We start from the raw sequence: 20000 nt of genomic DNA, 5'->3' as shown, positions 1-20000 counted from the left end.
CCCACGCCTCGATTGACAGCGACTACGACTTCACCCCATGCAATATAAAAATCGGCCAACGCCAACCTTCGTTCCCGATTCATCCATCGCGTTTTCGACAGCAGCGGAGGCTAGCTGGATTCCTCTTGTCCCTAGTGCCTAGCGTTTGGACACGAGCATCAGCAATAACGTTATCGCTATCGAGGAGGACGGCCGTGGTGATGAGCAGAGTCTTCGGGAACCGGAGCGGATGATGCGCGGCACAGGAGGTAGGCTACGTTAGGGCACTGGCTATGGTTGTGCTTGTGTCGTTAAATCGTGGTCAGACCTTCGGCTGGGGTGAACGCTGTAAGATGCCTACATCAGGCTACAGTAGCTTTGGCTGTAGCCAACAAGAGTGTCGCATCCATGCTTTGACGCAATATTCCTGTTTGAGTCCTTGTTTCTTGTTATGACAGATTGAGTGAAAATCTATCCTAAACCCTTGAAATAACAAGATTCACCGCTCAGTTACTGGCAGAGCCTATGTTTACACTACAGCATAGCTTAAATGTAAACATTGGTTAAAAGTATCTTGTCATGATGGTAACGCACTATACCATATTGCCGCCACAGAAAGTGCACAATATTTCTGTAGCGTAGCCTACTCGGCCGCTACGGCAACGTCCAACGTGATACATTCACATTCCACATTGACGTTGCAAGGTGATGCTGCGCTTGCTTGCAGTGCCGTTATGCCATGTGTTCAGTTCTCTTTCTCTCTCACTCTCTCACTCACACACACACACACATTCACACTCTCACACACACACACACACAGACAGACAGACAGGCACAGAGACTGAGTGGATTTCTCGGCATCTTGGGCTAATGGAAAGTTGGAAGAAAGTGCGAGTGTTAGAAGATATAGAGAGATATAAGAGTTTATTTTAGTAAAACTGTGTAGCCTAAATTTCGTTTACATATCCTCGTAGAAACACGATGTGTGAAAAAGAACCCAATTTCAGGCTTAATTTGCCAACCGAAGACCGAAAGAGTAGGCCTTGACAATTGATAGGCCTGCTAACCAGTGAGAAGCCTCAGTAGCAACAAGGTTGACACGGGAAAATCATTATTTCATCACACTTTGTTCATATGACCACGACTTTACTAACTCATTAGGCCTGACATCTACCTTTGATTTGGTTCAGCACAGCCCTAATGTCAGTTCTACATCCATCTGTGGAACTCTGTTGAGCCTTCATAACTAACAATGTTCTAAGATTTGTTTAGTAGCTTGGGTGCAGGGCCTACTTCTCTACTATTGTTTTGTCTACTGTACATACCAGTACATGATTGAGGTTTTTGGTAATTGGTCTTTGGCTGTGGCATTCCCCTTCACTGACACAGTAAGCGGGCGTTAACAGAGGAGAGACACACGGTGGCAACAGTAGGCCAGTCCCGAGGGCGTGCTCCTCTCGTCCCAATGTGTGTGTTTGTTTTTTTTTGTGCCAGACAGCACTCATTACTCATGTGCAAGGCCGATTCAATAAATTGTCCCGACTCGAGCGCTATTTCTGGAGCAGCAGCAGTAGCCGAAAAACATCACACTTCCACTCAATGACAGAGTCCACTTTTCCTGCATGCAGTTGGGGGGTTGGAATGTAGGTGTACTAGACAGTTGCACCTCTATATCTCCCTCTTTCTGTCACACACACACCACACCAGCCAGATTGGGATTGGGGGTCTTTTGGAATGTGGGTGGACAGTGTTGCAGTCTCTCTCTCTCTCTCTCTCTCTCTCGCTCTTTCTCTGTCTGTCTGTCTCACACACACACACACAACAAAGATTTGGGTTGTAGAGACCACGTGTCCCAGATCAACCCTAAAAAGCAGGACACTCTAAAAACCAACTCTCTCAACCAACCTATCCTCCCCAGTGTCAAACATTACATCAACAGGGGTGTTTTCAACAGCAATAAACTCGCCAGACGCTAGCCCAGGCTTGAAATAGAAAAAAACCAGAAAAAAAAACCCTGCCAAACCCAATTCTAATCTGTCGGGCGGCCTCAGTGGCATGCCCGACAGTGGTAATGGCCCAGATATTTCCTCTGCCGCTGAGCAGAGTCAAGTATCTGGTTTGGCTGCGTGTGTTGCTGGGGCGGAGGCACCAGCCAGCAGGCAGGGGAGGAAGGCCCACGGTGAGCTGCCTGGGGCCTCTGTGTTGGGCACGGGCACACTGGTACGCGTCCTCTCCCTCTCCTGTCACGCACACTAACAGTCAGTAAACTTCAATAATGTTCAGTAACGTTCGATAACATTCAGTAATATCCAGCGTTCAGTAACGTGTTAACATTCAGTAACTTTCAGTGAAGTTCAGTTAAGTAAACTTGTTCAATAATGTTTAGTGTTTAGCTGAATCTTGTAGCCTATTTCTTGTGAATGATGCATAGTTTGAGGAATATTCTGTGTTCTGATAATAGCCAGGCTGATGCTTTTTAAAATCAGATTGTTCTGCACATGTACTGTAACCGCACTAAGGAATCCCACACTGCAAAGGACAGTGGAGCTGGCGCAGGCCATAATAATCTGCCCTCTCAGTCGGTCAGTGAGTCGTGTGGCCGTGTCCAGACCCACAGTGAGGGCGTCTGTCTGGGCTCCTGCTGCTCCGTTGCCACCGTGGAGCCGTCAGCTGGGAGGGCAGCCAGCTGCACCACTTGAGCCTCCACTGCTACAGCCGTCTGGGGCTCAATGGGGCCCATTCTCCCTTTCTCTCTCTCTCTCTCTCTCTCTCTCTCTGTCTCTCTATCTATCTCCTTGGATCTGTCCCTTAACCCACACTCTCTTTCAGTCTCATTCTCTCCTCTTATTTCACTTGGAGGTTTAAATGGGCCCTTAGAAATCTCTCATTGTGTGCATCTTTCTCTCTGTCTCTCTCTCTCTCTCTGTCTCTCTCTCTCTCTCTCTATCTCCCTATATCTCTCCCTCATACACTCTCTCTTTCAGTTTCACTCTCTCCCTCTCCTATGCCAGTTTGAGGTTTAAATGTTTTATGGGTTTTAGTGGTGTAATTGTGTGAGAAGGTTAGACAGATGGAGTGTTACACCGTTCTCTCTCTCTCTCTCTCTTTCTCTTCCTCTTCTGCATATACTAAGATCTATCCCCAGTGACCTCTGTCTCTCTTTCTCTTACTCACACACACACACACACACACACACACACACACACACACAAGTACACACACACACACACACACACACACAAGTACACACACACACACACACACACACACACACACAACACACACACACACACACACACACACACACACACACACACACACACACACACACAAGTACACACACACACACTCACACACATACACACACACATACACACACACATATACTCTCTTTCTGCTGATTCTGAACTCACAGCTCTCCTCATAAGGGCCTCTCTACATTCAGATGTTTACTGCAAACACTTCAAAATGTTTTTCATGCCAGATATCTCTGACTCTCTCTCTCTCTCTCTCTCTCTCTCTCTCTCTCTCTCTGTTTCGTATTTCCAGTTCCATAGAGCTGTCGATTGCCAAGCCTGAAGCATAAACTAACCCCTCTTTAGACTTGGTTTGAAAATACATCCCAGGCAATCAACACACACACACACACACACACACACACACACACACATCACCATTTCCCCTGTGTCCAAGGTGGACAGCTAGCGACATTGCTGAGCACTTGTATTCAGATTTGTTGTTACTGCCCACATGCATCAGGACGCATTAGCTTTTACACAGCAAAAGATAGGTGATCAAAGATGGGTGGTGACCTTGGTAAGTGTTTTTGAGTGATCACAAATCATCATAGTGGTCGTTTACACTTGTATATAGTGCTGGCCACTTTTGATCCGATCTAGGTGAACGAAAAATCCCAGATTTTAACAGGGTCAGTGACAGCCCTTGTACAGAGTGTCTGTAGTCTCCCTCTTCCATCCAGTGTGGTCTCAGTCCCGCTCCTAGAGAGGTCTAGAGGAGGCGTGGTGTGGTCTCAGTCCCGCTCCTAGAGAGGTCTTGAGGAGGCTGGGGTGTGGTCTCAGTCCCGCTCCTAGAGAGGTCTAGAGGAGGCTGAGGCGTGGTGTGGTCTCAGTCCCGCTCCTAGAGAGGTCTAGAGGAGGCGTGGTGTGGTCTCAGTCCCGCTCCTAGAGAGGTCTAGAGGAGGCTCGGGCGTGGTGTGGTCCTAAGACGGCTGTATTACAATGCCAGAGCTCCCCTCTTGACACTAGCAGAGGGGTACACACAAGGGTAATGAATTTTCTGTAAGACATTATAATTAACAAAAATGTGTGTGTGTGTGTGTGTGTGTGTGTGTGTGTGTGTGTGTGTGTGCTGTGTCTACCTCTGCCATCTGGCTTTGTCTCATTTAGATTCTCACAGAGTTCCTGTTTGATGCATCATATTTGTTATTTGATTTGCAAACCTGCCAGTGCAAGTCTGTGTCACTTTTCAGATTGCAGATATTCACAGCTGGGCCCATAGGTAGGGGATTTCTCTCAGCGGCCAATCAACAACCAAGCCTATTTACCGTCAAAAACAGAATCACCAACAAAGCAACCTTTGTGGGCCAAAAAAGCCTCACCAGCAGAATAGCCTTTGAGCATTTCACTGGCGTTATCAAGAAGGCACCATCCTGGTGTTTAATTGAATCAGGCCCATGACACATGTGCTTAATATCTGTCACCTCTCCCTATCCCTTACAGCTTTTCTCGGTTGCTTTGTTGCATTTCTCAGATCAGAATTGAAATTCTCAAATCTGTTCAAACTCCAAATCATCTCATCTTTTGTGCACGTCATTAAAGCAGTTTTTCCCCATCTTGAACAAATAACAGTACGTCCATGCAACTGATTTTGTACAAATGTCTGTTGTGTTTTTTAGTTTTCAGTTGCTAATGTCATGTTGGTCAAAATGCACTATACTGCTTCCCCGCTGAATAGTCCTACACCAGGGGTGTCAAACATAAGGCCCGGGGACCAGATCAGACCCGCCAGCAAGTTTCATACGGCCCCCCAGATGTTTTGGGTAGGAAGGGAAAATTAGAAAGAAGATATTCACATCCACAATTTGTAATAAGCAATTTCTGTAATAAATTGATTAAACATAGCACTGCAAATCATCCCCAGGAAGGAAGAGGCCAAAAAACTGACATGGAAATTGGGTGTTTCAAGAGAGAAAGAGCAGGATATGACGAGTAAATGATTTGTACTTGTTTGCTTATGAGTGGGTGTACTGTAGTAAAGGAGTATATAGTCAAACAACACTCTGATACCAATGCAGAGAAATAAAAAATGACCACAACAATGACGGCCCCCGTGAGGTCTCATTCCAACAAATCCGGCCCACTTCCTGTATGAGTTTGACACTCCTGTCCTACAACATAAAACACACTGGCCTTATTTAATCGATTGTCGAAATGTGTTGAACTAGCTAGTGTCATAGTGTGTTATATAAATATATGTGACCTGACAGACAGGAACGTCAGGATGTATAGAAAGATGTACAGTGGTGCACCGCTCTGAACAAGGTGTGTTTTACTGTCTTCATTGGCCCAATGCTGTAAAAGCTATTGTTTTCTTTATACTGTCACAATGGCTGTCAACAGACAAAAACCTTTGAAACACATCAATTGTCTTGCAATGAACCCTTTGTAGTACTCCTTTGTAGTTTTGAAATTGAAAATAGTGCTGCCTTTTGCATTGGTCATAAGAAAATACTTATACCGTAAGTCATATTGACAACAAGACAAAACAGTTTGACTATCTTGACATAAACAATGGCATTAGGACTAACCGTTGTGCAAATGTTAATGATGATTCAATATGATGATTGATGGTTTTTCATTTAGCAGACGTTTCCATCCAAAGCGACTTACAGGTCTAGAGCTGGGCTTCTCAAATGCAGCGTTTCTCTGCTGGCTTTCCCCTATTTCCTGGCTCTCACCTGAAGAAACCTGTCAGTGTTACTCCTGATGAGCCAAACACAGCATGTGTATGCTAATCAGGGACACTTTCTGTCTCGGAGCAGACCTACTGAGAAAGGGAAGATTTTCAGTGCTGAACTGAGAACTGCTAGATCCTAGGCAATAACCTAATTATGTCCACTCAGTATTCCCACAATCTGTGCGTTGGATGCTGACAGATTTTTGCAGATTTGTGGGTGACCGATGTGCATCACGTCGCATGCTGCTTGCAAACCTTGTCACTCTCAATGTGACGTTTTGAGTCTCTCTGAAGTGTATGATTCCATGACACAGACTCACAGGCAGTCATTCCAGAAGAGTTGTGGTCATCAAGCTAGCCCATAACTATTTCCGGCCTTCCATAAGGCGGTCTAACCACAGCGGCGGTATAATGTGATGCAAGACACTGAAACAGTGATTGCTGCTCTGAACGCGTACACACCCTGTTCTCACTGGAGACCAGCTCTCTTCATCGCCTAATTCCCCATCCTCTTCCTCCTCCGTCCTGCTTTCCCCCGTAGCGCAGCCTACTTCCCATGGCCATAAATCACCGTCATGCCCAGCTAAGCGCCCAGGTCTCCTCACAGACGCACAGCACAGCACAGCACAGGGCTTTCCTGTGTGAGGGAACTCAAAAGGCAACAGCCTCCTTATGCCTCTCTCACCACATGGACGTATATATTCACATTTATATTTGCATTAACATAATGCATGTGGTCGATTATAGCGCATTCTAGTAGAGAGATAGAGAGTTGGTGAAGGGCAGTCAGATGAAGGGGTTTGCAAAATGACATATCACAGTGTCCCAATTTCCACTTCTGGGGCCTCCTTGCTTGCCAGCAGAGGGATGAGACGCAACAGTTCTAACACACGCATGCATTTCCTATTGGTTAGTTAGTAGCAATGAATGAATGGATGACATTGACTATGATTCCTCCAGCTGAATGTATTTTGCTCAAGTTAGTAGCACTGAATGAATGGATGATGTCAATTATTTTTATAATTGTGTTTACAGTATTTGGACGTTCTTCTTCAAAGCCACTTACAGTATATAAGTAATATTGCTATAATTGACATCCGGATAGTAATTACGGGTTTTCCCGGATAGAACTTTTGCTTGAGCCATCATTCCTCTCATTGTGTTTCCGTTTGAGTCAGTTTAGTAGTTTTTAAAGCCAGCTCATCTCAGCTGGAGAGTGTCCATATGTTGTCTGGGCTGAGTTTATGTAATGAGTTAACCGTGCAGATGATAAGCTGTGGAGGTCCTCTCGCTGAAAGGACGGAATGTCCCGCTGTGCTTACAGCTCTATTGCGTTCAGGAGGTCGGTTTAATCACACCAGGCACGCAAGTCATTTTGGGGCAGAATGGGTTTGATCAGCCATGAGGTTTTTGGCTTACAGACCGACGGTGGGGTTGATTTGTCAGATGTTCTGTTACGAGACTCCAGATGAGGCCCACATCTGTCTCGTCCTTTCTCCCTCTCTCACTCCTCTCTCCCTCTCCCTCATTCTCTCTCCCTCGCTCTCTCTCCCTCTTCCTCTCCCTCTCCTCTCTCTCATCCTCCCTCTCTCGTTCTCCCTCTGTCTCCCTTTCATTCTCTCTCACTCCCCTGTCTGGTTCTCCTCACTGTATCTCTCTTCCCTGTCTCTTCATCCCCCTTTCCTCCTTCCCATTTCTACCTATCCTTTAGTTCCCTTTTTTTATGTTCTTAGACTCTTCCCATTCCTCTTCTTTCTCCTCTCTCACTCCCTCTCTCCCATTTCTCTCTATCCCTCTAGTTTCACTCGTTTTGCTGTTCTTAGACTCTTCCCTGCCTCTTCTTTCTCCTCTCTCACTCCCTCTCTCCCATTTCTCTCTATCCCTCTAGTTTCACTCGTTTTGCTGTTCTTAGACTCTTACCTGCCTCTTCTTCCTCCTCTCTCTCTCTGCTCATAGACTCCATCTGAGTGTTCCTCTTCCTCTTCATCTTCCACCTCTCTCAGCCCTCTCTCACTGCACTGGACCTACAATACAACAAAATATAAAGCATAAACAATTGACATGGAGCGGTTAAAGTAAAAACAATATGTAGGAAGTAAATAAATAAATACAAATAAATACATACATACATTTTATTTCAACTGTTTTTTCAGGGGAATTTGACTGAGCCATAATCATCACGAACATACCGGTACATACATGGACACACAAATACTCTGATACAGCTCAGTGTTTCCCACAGAATTTAATTATATTTGTGGTGGTAGGTTTGCAGAATTAACTTAAATGCAACAGTTTTTAACAAATTAGCTGCGAGCGTGGTGCCAATGCTAACCAGATTTAAGCACAATGTAGTACAACCTGGAAAATCATTGTGTGGTGGTCAATGTTGATATTGTAATGGGCCACCACAAATAAGTCAATATATGGGAAACACTTTTAATCACTTTAATCACTTTTCCCCTAGTGGCAGCTCCTTACATTATGGCATTCTGTAGCATATCATGCTTCTGTTGTCATTAGCTCTCTCCCTCTATCCCTTCCTCTCTCTCCCTCTCTATCCCTCTTCTCTCTTCATCCTCTCTCCCTCTCTATCCCTTCCTCTCTCTCCCTCTCTATCCCTCTTCTCTCTTCATCCTCTCTCCCTCTCTATCCCTTCCTCTCTCTCCCTCTCCCTCTCTATCCCTTCCTCTCTCTCCTCTCTATCTCTTCTCCTTTTCTCCTCTGTCAGCCTCTCTCTCCCTCTCTTTCCTTCCTCTCTCTCCCTCTCTTTTCCTTCTCTCTCCCTCTCCCATCCCTTCCTCTCTCTCCTCTGTATCCTTCCTCTACTCTCCCTCTCTATCCCTTCCTCTCTCTCCCTCTCCTTCTATATCCCTTCCTCTCTCTCCCTCTCTTTCCCTTCCTCTCTCCCTCTCTATCCCTTCCTCTCTCTCCCTCTCTTTCCCTTCCTCTCTCTCCCTCTCTATCCCTTCCTCTCTCTCCCTCTCTTCCCTTCCTCTCTCTCTCTATATCCCTTCCTCTCTCTCCCTCTCTATCCCTTCCTCTCCCTTCCTCCCTCTGCCTCCTCGACCCAGTTCTGTGTCTTAATCAATCTCCAGTGCAGCCGGTCCTCCTCCTCTCCGACCCTGTGTCACCACTGTCCCGATCGATGGCGCTAGAAAACATCGGCAGCCTGGTGTGCTCAGTCAAAAGTAGGGGTTGTAAAAAAACTATCACCTGACAGTAAGAATTTTGACCGATTCTTATGTTCCTAAACTTTTTTTGGGATCAGTCTAGCATCTATCTATCTATATATCTATCTATCTAACTATTTATGTAATATACTGTATATGTCTATATACTGTATGTCTGTCTGTTTGTCAATATATCTATCTATCTGTCTATCATCTCTCTTCTCATCTATCTATTACTGTAAATGGTTGTATGGATCAAAAGTGTAATGGGTTCCTCCTCAGCCAATCCTCCACCTTTGTTTTTGCACACACACAGGCAGACACACTGACAAAACCTCACCACCTTGATGGAGGTAATAACTCCCAAGTGAACAAATAACATCTTGAACAAATGACGCTCTCCGTCTCTGTCTTGTGTTTATTTTTCTCTTTTGCTGCAGTGCTTTATTTTATTCTCTGGATCTGTCCTTCAGCCTCTCTCTCTCTTTGTCTCTATCTCTCTCTCTCTTTCTCTCTCTCCCTCTGTCATCTCCACTCTACAGTATGTCTCTTCTCACACCAGTTTATTAGTTCTCGAGATGGTTGAGTGCTGACTTGCTACAGGGAGATGTATGTAAACATTTTTCTAAAGATTTTTTGTCCCCCTTCAGTGAAGAAGAGTTCTCTCTTGAATTGACTCATACCTCTGTCTGCTCAAACAGAAGAAAAAAATATATAAATATTTTTTTAATTTCTCAGTGTTGATTTCCCTGCTGTTGGTGTCTGGTAAACGTCTATAGATCATATTGATCTTGAATGCTCTGTAGTTGGCTGAAGGGGAGAGATAGGCCTCAGTGGACTGTGTGCTGAGTTCCTGTGGGTTTGAAGGCTTTGACATTGAAAGCTGAAAGTGCTGATTTATCTCTTCTTCTTCCCCCCCCCCCCTCTCTCTCTCTCTGTCTGTCTGTGTCTGTTTTTCTATCTCTAACACTCATTGAGATTATTTGACATTACACGACATACACGCATCATGCACAATACGCAACAGACAACAAATAGACACACACACATTTGGAACAATGTTGATTGCTATGTAAACAGGAATCTGCTCAAAATGTGACATTCTACTTGCTTGTGTGTGTGTGTGTGTGCGTATATGTGTGTAAGTATGTGTGTGTGTGTGTGTGTGTGTGTGTGTGTGTGTGTGTGTGTGTGTGTGTGTGTGTGTGTGTGTGTGTGTGTGTTCTAAGACAGCCCTGTTACATTGCCAGGGTTCTCCTCTGTTGACACCAGCTAGAGGTGTACACACAAGGGCAATGGAGTTCCCCTCACTGCATTCTAATTAACCACAGAGTGTCTGTGTGCCAGAAAAAGACAGAAAAGGGAGGGTGATTTTGTAGAAATGGAGGAGTGCAAGAGAAAAAACAGAGAGAGAGGAGGAAAAAGAGAACAAGAGTGAGAATAGAAGTCTCTCATCAGAGAGCGAAAGAGAGAGAGAGAGAGAGAGAGAGAGAGGGATTGTGTGACAGAAGGAGGGAGATGAGAGAGAGAATGAGAGACAGAAAGAGAGTGATAGAGTGAATATGGTGGTGGAGGTGACGAGAATGAGACAGAGAGAGAGAGTCAAGAAAATGAGAGAAGTAGAGTGTGTATGGTGGAATGGAGAATGGAGACCTAGAAAGGAGATGTGTGTGTGAAAGAATTTGATGTGAGTGTAGAAAGATGAGACCCATGAGAGAGAGGTAGGGAGTGAGTGAGGTGGTGGAGGAGGAGTGGAATGAGACATTGTGAGAGAGGGAGAGAGAGAGAGGTAGAGTGAGTGAGTGGTGGTGGAGGTGGAGGAGGAGGAATGAGACAGAGAGAGAGAGAGGTAGAGTGAGTGGTGGAGGAGGAGGAGGGAATGAGACACAGAGAGAGGGAGAGAGAGAGAGGTAGAGTGAGTGAGTGGTGGAGGAGGAGGAATGAGACAGAGAGAGGGAGAGAGAGGTAGAGTGAGTGAGTGGTGGAGGAGGAGGGAATGAGACACAGAGAGAGGGAGAGAGAGAGAGGTAGAGTGAGTGAGTGGTGGAGGAGGAGGAGGAGGGAATGAGACACAGAGAGAGGGAGAGAGAGAGAGGTAGAGTGAGTGAGTGGTGGAGGTGGAGGAGGAGGGAATGAGACACAGAGAGAGGGAGAGAGAGAGAGGTAGAGTGAGTGAGTGGTGGAGGAGGAGGAGGAGGAATGAGACAGAGAGAGTGGGGAGAGAGAGAGAGAGAGGTAGAGGAGTGAGTGGTGGAGGTGGAGGAGGAGGGAATGAGACACAGAAGAGAGGGAGAGAGAGAGAGGTAGAGTGAGTGAGTGGTGGAGGTGGAGGAGGAGTGGAATGAGACACAGAGAGTGGGGAGAGAGAGAGGTAGAGGAGGAGTGGTGGAGGTGGAGGAGGAGGGAATGAGACACAGAGAGAGGGAGAGAGAGAGAGGGAGAGTGAGTGAGTGGTGGAGGTGGAGGAGGAGGGAATGAGACACAGAGAGAGGGAGAGAGAGAGGGAGAGAGAGGAGAGAGAGGTAGAGGAGGAGTGGTGGAGGTGGAGGAGGAGGAGGGAATGAGACAGAGAGAGGGAGAGAGAGAGAGAGAGGAGTGAGTGGTGGAGGGAGGAGGAGGAATGAGACAGAGAGAGGGAGAGAGAGAGAGAGAGGTAGAGTGAGTGAGAGGTGGAGGAGGAGGAGGAGGGAATGAGACACAGAGAGGAGAGAGAGAGGTAGAGTGGTGGTGGTGGAGGAGGAGAATGAGACACAGAGAGAGAGGTAGAGTGAGTGAGTGGTGGAGGTGGAGGAGGAGGGAATGAGACACAGAGAGAGGGAGAGAGAGAGAGGTAGAGTGAGTGAGTGGTGGAGGTGGAGGAGGAGGGAATGAGACACAGAGAGAGAGGAGAGAGGTAGGTGGTGGTGGTGGAGGAGGAGGAGGAATGAGACACAGAGAGAGGAGAGAGAGAGAGGTAGGTGGTGGTGGTGGAGGTGGAGGAGGAGGGAATGAGACACAGAGAGAGAGAGAGAGAGAGAGGTAGAGTGAGTGAGAGGTGGAGGAGGAGGAGGAGGGAATGAGACACAGAGAGAGGGAGAGAGAGAGAGAGAGGTAGAGTGAGTGAGTGGTGGAGGTGGAGGAGGAGGGAATGAGACACAGAGAGAGGGAGAGAGAGAGAGAGAGGTAGAGTGAGTGAGTGGTGGAGGTGGAGGAGGAGGGAATGAGACACAGAGAGAGGGAGAGAGAGAGGTAGAGTGAGTGAGTGGTGGAGGTGGAGGAGGAGGGAATGAGACACAGAGAGAGGGAGAGAGAGAGAGGTAGAGTGAGTGAGTGGTGGTGGAGGAGGAGGGAATGAGACACAGAGAGAGAGAGAGAGAGGTAGAGTGAGTGAGGTGGAGGAGGAGGAGGAGGGAATGAGACACAGAGAGAGGGAGAGAGAGAGAGAGAGGTAGAGTGAGTGGTGGAGGAGGAGGAGGGAATGAGACAGAGAGGGAGAGAGAGAGAGAGAGAGAGGTAGAGTGAGTGAGAGGTGGAGGAGGAGGAGGAGGGAATGAGACACAGAGAGAGGGAGAGAGAGAGAGAGAGAGAGGAGAGAGAGGTAGAGTGGTGGTGGTGGAGGAGGAGGAGGGAATGAGACAGAGAGAGAGAGAGAGAGAGGAGAGAGAGGTAGAGTGAGTGAGTGGTGGAGGTGGAGGAGGAGGGAATGAGACAGAGAGAGGGAGAGAGAGAGAGAGGTAGAGTGAGTGAGAGGTGGAGGAGGAGGGAATGAGACACAGAGAGAGAGATAATGTGAGTGGAGGTGGTGGGTTTGATGAAGGAGAGCTGCGTGGTCATGCATATTAATCACAAGATGGCCGCCATGCCTCTGTGGGCAGTGTTAGTGATTGACAGCTGATCTCACCGTGAGCCTTGTCCACCTACACACACGGTGACTCATACACACACACACACACACACACAAACACACCCACACACAAACACACCCACACACACACACACACACACACACACACACACACACACACACACACACACACAAGCCACAATATTAGTCCACTACATCTGCATGTCACTACAGAGACTAATGACGCCATCTTGGCAATATGATGACAATGTACTAGTTACTAATCTGTGCACTTATTCATAAGGTTTCTTTTCACAAAAGGGGGTTTTCACTAGGTAATAGTTAATTTAGTAATACCGGTAGTTTGATACGTCTCATCACATCAAGCTTAGATTTAACACACATTCTATAAGACAGTGTACTACAGTAGGACTGGTAAATAAGCTTGCTCCTAACATAGTGATTACATCGTAGTAGTAGTAGTAGTAGTAGTAGTAGTAGTAGTAGTAGTAGTCCCTATGTCATCTCTTTCTCCTGTTATATAGGGAAATGACAGGAGATAGAGAGAGAGTGTGAGAGAGAGAGATAAAATTCATTTATTTATATTTTTGTGTACATGTAATTGAGCTTTGGCAATAATGTTCCTGAAACGTTCATGCCAATAAAGCTTTCTTGAATTGAAATTTAATTGAACTGAATTGAGAGAGAGAGAGATGGGGGTACATAACAGAAGTATATAGTAGAATACCATAGACATTGAGCAGATATTGAGTGTCGTTCATAGTCTATGGTGTGTCTATGGTGTGCTCTTCTAGGAGAGCAGGAAGACAAAGTGTTGCTCTGTTATCTTATCAGCATCTAGAGATCAGGGACATGCCTCTAGGAGTCTGTGAGGAAGTGGAAGGCAATTTGTTGCTGAACTTCACATCCTTAATTGTTCCCTAATGCTCCCATGAATGGAGGATATGAACACATCTGCGATGTTCAGTTCTTGCTAATATCCAAGATAATCACCAAGGCAACAGAGCTGATAAACAGTGTAGGCCTACAAATAACACAATCTATTGCAGAAGCCATAATCAGGGTGATGGGCAGGTTTCAATCATAACAGTGTGTAGTTGTGGGTTGAATGCAGACAAGCAAGCTCTGAATGAAATAAATAAAATGTTTGTTAAATATTTCTGTAATATAATACATAAAGTGGTCCCCCTAAAAAGTTGTAATAACCAATGGTATCATAGTTCCAGGCAAACAGTTGAACAGAATAACTTTAAGGACCCTAATTAAAATAACAGGCAAAGTGCATGTGGCACGTGGGAGCATTGAGCTGATCAGCCAATGTTTGAGTGAAATAAATAAACAAATAAATAAATAATACAAAACTAATAAAAGATAAATAAATTAAATCATTTTGGCTAATCCTGTGTCTTTCTGGGTATTGGTATTATATTAGCAAATGGATGTTTCATCATTATTAATTAGACCTCATCCTTCGCATTTTGCCCACCAAAATTAGATTTAAGTATTGATTTAAATTAGGGCCCTAAGTGTTAAAGGACAAATCCGGCAATTTTTCACATAGATCTTAAGTTTCTCGAGGTCACTGAGTACTGTCAACATGGAGGAAAAAGGAAACAGGAAACAACTGGTTTTCAGCGAGGCAGCTACAACGCTACACTCTGGATGCATGTTCTCGAGCCTCCATATTCATGCCCCCGGAGGGTAGCACTGTAGCTGCCTCGCTGCTTTAGCTGTTAGCTGTAGCAACTCGAGCAAGGTACTGTAAAACCGATTGTTTTCATACGAACAGTACTCGGTGACCTCGAAACGGAACTCAATGTGAAAAATCCGCTGGATGGCTCCTTTTAATTCTTAGAGGTTCCAACTGGTTTATGTAGTTCAGTCTGTCATTATGTCTCTCTCCAGGCATTTCAATAAAACTTTCTTAGAACACCTGGCAAGCACAAATGTTCCACTAGAACGGCTTTCGTTCCATTTCATTCTGAAACATTACAAGTTTGAAGTGATGCCGTTGGGTTCCGCAGACGCATCCACCCAGGCCAGCGCTGCTCAGTTAGCATGTCCTCCATTCTGTGTTCCACACGTTCTGTTCTCTGTTCTGCCGGTTCTACAGAGGTGAAAGAGGAGAGGCGAGAACAAACAACAAGAAGGAGAGATGATGAGAGAACTGGGGGTGGGGGGTAGAGGAGAGGATGAGAGAACAGGGGCAAAGGGAGAGGAGAGGAGAGGAGAGGAGAGGAGAGGAGGGAGGGAGGGGAGGAGAGGAGAGGAGAGGGAGAGGGAGAGGAGAGGAGAGGAGGGGAGGGGGAGAGGAGAGGGAGAGGGAGAGGGAGAGGAGAGGAGGAGGGAGAGGAGAGGGGAGGAGAGGAGAGGAGGGCCGGTGGGATTGAATTGCGCTGGTCTAACAGGAACGAGTTGTTTTGGAGGGTATCAGCATATACACATGAGGTGGACGTGCCTCTGGGATGGGACGGATAGATGCCCTTTACCACACACACACACACACACACACACACACACACACACACACACACACATACATATACACACATACAGAGAATATGGTGGACACACACACACACATAAAGATAAAATGAGGTAATCCATATTGTTCTATGTCCAAGTGCAAATGTGTGTGTGTGTGTGTGTGCACGTGCGTGTGTGCACGTGTGGGTGGGTGGGTGGTTGTTGGTGTGAGAGAAAGAATTTCACTATCAGACTCCTTTTAGAAATTGCCTTAATAGTCAGTAGTGTGTGTGTGTGCAAAACATCTAATTAATAGATGTCATTTTTGCAATCTAAAATCTATTTAATGTTATATTAAACATTAAACTACTGTGTATGTCTGTGTGTGTGTGCGCGCGCGCGCGTACATGCATGCATGCGTGTGTGAGGGAGTATGTGTTTGTGTGTATTAATGAGTCAGGACTTTCTGCATAATGACAAAAACAAGAACAGGTGTGAACTTGTTTGACCCCATTGGTATCCTACAGAAGAGAGCAAATGCAGGTGTGTGTGTGCCTGTGAGTCAGTTTGTGTGTGTGTGTTTGTGAGTCAGTTTGTGTGTGTGTGCCCGTGAGTGAGTGTCCTACTCGGCACTCTTGATTAATGTGCTGACCTCCTTGCTTTCTTTCCCCCCTTGCTTACCTTTCTCCTTCTTTCTCTCTTTCTCTTTTTTCTTATCTCTGTTTTCCACATCCTTTCTCTCCCTCATTTCCACTTATTTCTCTTTCTCATCACATCTTGCTTTTTTGTTCTCCTCTGTCTCTGTCACTATAGTAATTTACTCCAAACATTCCACTAGTGGCCATGTTTACTCAAAACATTCCATATTCATCAAACATTCCATTGTTATGTTGTTTACATTTGCAGTGTTTGTATTTGTTTTTTGTACTTTATCAGTTAGGCCATTTCACAAGGTGTCACCACCTTGGTCACCAACTTCTGCTGAAATTCCAAAGCTATCACCACTTGCAGAATGTCTGTGGTCAACAAACTGATCAAGTAAAAATGCAGCACTTTTTTCAAAACGTCTTTGTCAATTTTGTTGAGGTTTAGGTTGGAAGATGAGTTGTAGAAAGTTACTCAGCTGTAAAGTACAGTACAGTCTGCAGGGAGGAGAGGAACAGGAAGACCTTTTACCCTGTCAAGGTAATCATTAAACTCAAGTTTAACGAAGCCAGACATCCAGAAAATGTGAAATGGGATAATTGCATTGATTAAACATTGTATTTTATTTCACCTTCTTACAGCCTACATGCATAAATTTGGCTTGAACATGGACGGAGATTGCACAAATGAAAAGATAATTGAACGTCTTCATTTCTTTGCTCTGCTCGGCACCAGTAATTTGCAGCAGTAGGACAAAGGCACTTCACAGTGTTGGTGTTCTCTCATTTGTCTCAGCTGTTTGTCTCTCAGGGCTTGAAATGTGAAACAGTTCGCCCTGTATGTCAGTGTCTCTCCATACTGGGAGCTGCCAGCTGGCTTTCTGTGTGTGTGTGTGTGTGTGTGTGTGTGTGTGTGTGTGTGTGTGTGTGTGTGTGTGTGTGTGTGTGTGTGGCTATAGCGCATGTAGACACAAACCAAGGCTCTTCATGGGACACTGTTGCTATGGCGATTCACCACTTAAATATGGCAAAATGGTTGCCGTGGTTTCTTCCATGTCGTTGCTCATGTGTGGAAAATCCTTGTACCACACACATACATGCACTCACACGCGCACACACACACACATGCACACACATACACACTTTTTTCACATACACACACACATAAATATTCTTTCTCTCACACACACCCACACATACACTATCTCTGCTCTGTCTCTCTAATGTCACAAACACACACACACACACACGCAGACACACACACACACACACAAGCCAAGTCCACAGCAGTCCAAACTAGGCCTTCACCATTAACTTGCTCTCCAGTGAAATACCGATTTGGAAGTAAAACTAGGTTACCAAGTGTGTGTGTGTGTGTGTGTGTGTGTGTCTGAATGTGCATGTGTGTGTGTGTGAGGCAGTCTAACAGTGTGTGGACATGACTGTGCTTCAGTTTGTATAAGACAGTGTTTGTCAGATATACGCCGTACTACGTGTTTACATCTCTGTCATCTCTTCATAAATCATAAACCAGTTCTTCCTCCATAACCTCTCTATCTATTCATAATAAACTAAGGTGTTCATACTGAGCTAGAGCCACATCTCTTACTTTCCAGCGTGTGAAGATGTCTTACAGTCACAGTAATCAAATATGAATTTGAGAGCAGTTATGTGTGTGTGCATGTGTGTGTACTTAGGTGTGTTTGTGTGTGTGTGTGTGTGTGTGTGTGTGTGTGCATGTATGTGCGTGTTTGTGTGTGTGTGTGAAAATGTCTTAGTCACGGTAATCAAAGATGAATGAGGGCTGTTAAGTAGCAGCATGTTGTTCACGCAAATTGTTTGATTAAAATGTTCCACTGCGGAACACGGAACATGTGTAATGTGCAGTGAACTAAAACAAGCACCTGAAAAAATGAAAAAATGAAGTGTGTTTGAAGTGTGAAATAAAACAAAATATTAGAAGTGTGCCACAGGTCTTTAATAGTGTTGGCCTCAGTGGATTGATTCACTGCTTTCTATGGACATGCTGTGGAAACTGAGTAGACACTGTTTTCTTTTTCAGTCATACATACGTCTCATTCATATACTACATGATCGCACCATACGTCTCAGTCATATACTACATGATCACACCATACATCTCAGTCATATACTACATGATCACACCATACATCTCAGTCATATACTACATGATCACACATCTCAGTCATATACTACATGATCACACCATACATCTCAGTCATATACTACATGATCCCGCCATACGTCTCAGTCGGACGTGATTACTGTGCTCACACTGTGGGTTTGTACTGCAAGAGAGTCGATAAAACTGTCTAAGTTAACAGGTCAAATGGCAGAATTCTACAGTGGAAAATTACAATAAATCATTTGTGCCCACAACGATCAGACTTCATAACAATCAAAAATATATCAGGCATTTTAATCTTACCTTAACTGCATGGCAGGTCTTAATTCCTTTACAATTATCTTCGCTATTTTAACATAATGTCAGATTCTGTACTCGTTTTTCTTTCTTTACTTTTCATACGTTATATTTATGTGTTCATTCATATACGTTATATTTATGTGTTTATTCATATACGTTATATTTATGTGTTTATTCATATACGTTTTATTTATGTGTTTATTCCCTTGTCTGTGGTGTCTGTCTTGAAAGATTATGTTTGTTACATGCAATGTCCACATGAATTTCCCCTAAAGTTCACTTTGACTTTGACCTTGACAAAGGGACAAAAAAAAGGGGGGGTTGTGGTCCCCCCTCCTCTCTACACTGGTGCTTTATTGACCTTTGATCTCAAACCAGTCCCGTGACGGCAGACTGACCCCGGGACCTGTGCTTATGTTCTCCTCCCGCAGGTGTGAGGCCGGAGCAGGGGATTATGGGTAGAGACGGAGGCGGCGTGCAGCAGGACATGAAGAGTGACCGCTGTGGGGAGGAGGAAGCCTCGGCCCACGGCTGCTAGCACAAACGATCATCCGTCACTGAGACAAGAGGAGGAGGAGGAGGAAGAGGAGGAGAAGGTGGATTTTCTTTGTGTTTGTCTGACTGTGTATTTCTTTACCTCCTTTCTTTCTTCCTTTCTTTCTTTCTTTCTCTCTTTCTTCCTTTCTTTCTTTCTTTCTTTTTTTTCTTTCTACTTTGTCTTATTCCACTAAATACGTAAAATGCATTAGATACATAAAGTGATGCATAACATGGAGATGCATAATATATGCAGTAAATACATAATTATACACACAATAATGTACATTTAATGTATTTAGGAAATGTATCTTCCTGTTTATCTACACATCCCTTTTCCCTGCTGTCTTATTGCTGTTTTAATTAACATTATCTCTCTCTCTTTCCCTCCCTTTGTCTGTCTCCCTCTCTCTTTTTTTCTCTCTTTCTGTTCTTCAGTGGCAGTCCTTGGTCCCCCTGTCCCCACTGTGTCGATAACTAGTTCCTCTTTCCCAACACCACGCTAACACACTCCCACACGAACACTCACTCAGACACACAAACACACGCGCACACACACACACACACACACACACAAACAGACACACACACACACAAACAGACACACACACACACACTCAACGCTCTCCATCCAGCCATCACCATGACGACCTCGGCGCTCCGTCGGCAGGTGAAGAACATCGTGCACAACTACTCTGAGGCCGAGATCAAGGTGCAGCTTCCTAACTTTATACCTGTCACGTCCTCCACTCTGTATTCTATTCATGGTCACTAGAGCATCAGCATCCTCCCTTCGATGCTCCCATGTTTGATGATTGATTATTACATAGTTATAGTTGTATTAAGTTTGGACACGCAGCATTATATTAAGGGCAGGGTGACATTGACTGCAGTGCACTGTTCCATGAATTAAAAAGCTAACATATGGACATATG

At 45.1% G+C, this 20000-nt stretch overlaps 1 protein-coding gene across 1 annotated transcript in view; it reads left to right on the top strand.

The window, feature by feature from the left end:
• The window catches only part of LOC125298239 (epsin-3-like), a 37677-nt gene that overhangs the window by 55 nt on the left and 17622 nt on the right, over positions 1-20000 (top strand). The window contains 3 exon segments of the mRNA XM_048248944.1: positions 1-248; positions 18960-19124; positions 19504-19777. The exon segment at positions 1-248 is cut by the window's left edge and continues 55 nt beyond it. Coding sequence (XP_048104901.1) covers positions 19709-19777 — 69 coding nt within the window. The 5' untranslated portion in view covers positions 1-248; positions 18960-19124; positions 19504-19708.

Source organism: Alosa alosa, chromosome 7 (assembly GCF_017589495.1).
Source record: "Alosa alosa isolate M-15738 ecotype Scorff River chromosome 7, AALO_Geno_1.1, whole genome shotgun sequence".
In the NCBI taxonomy this organism is placed as follows: Eukaryota; Metazoa; Chordata; class Actinopteri; order Clupeiformes; family Clupeidae; genus Alosa; species Alosa alosa.
This window is presented reverse-complemented; position numbering and strand designations above follow the sequence as displayed.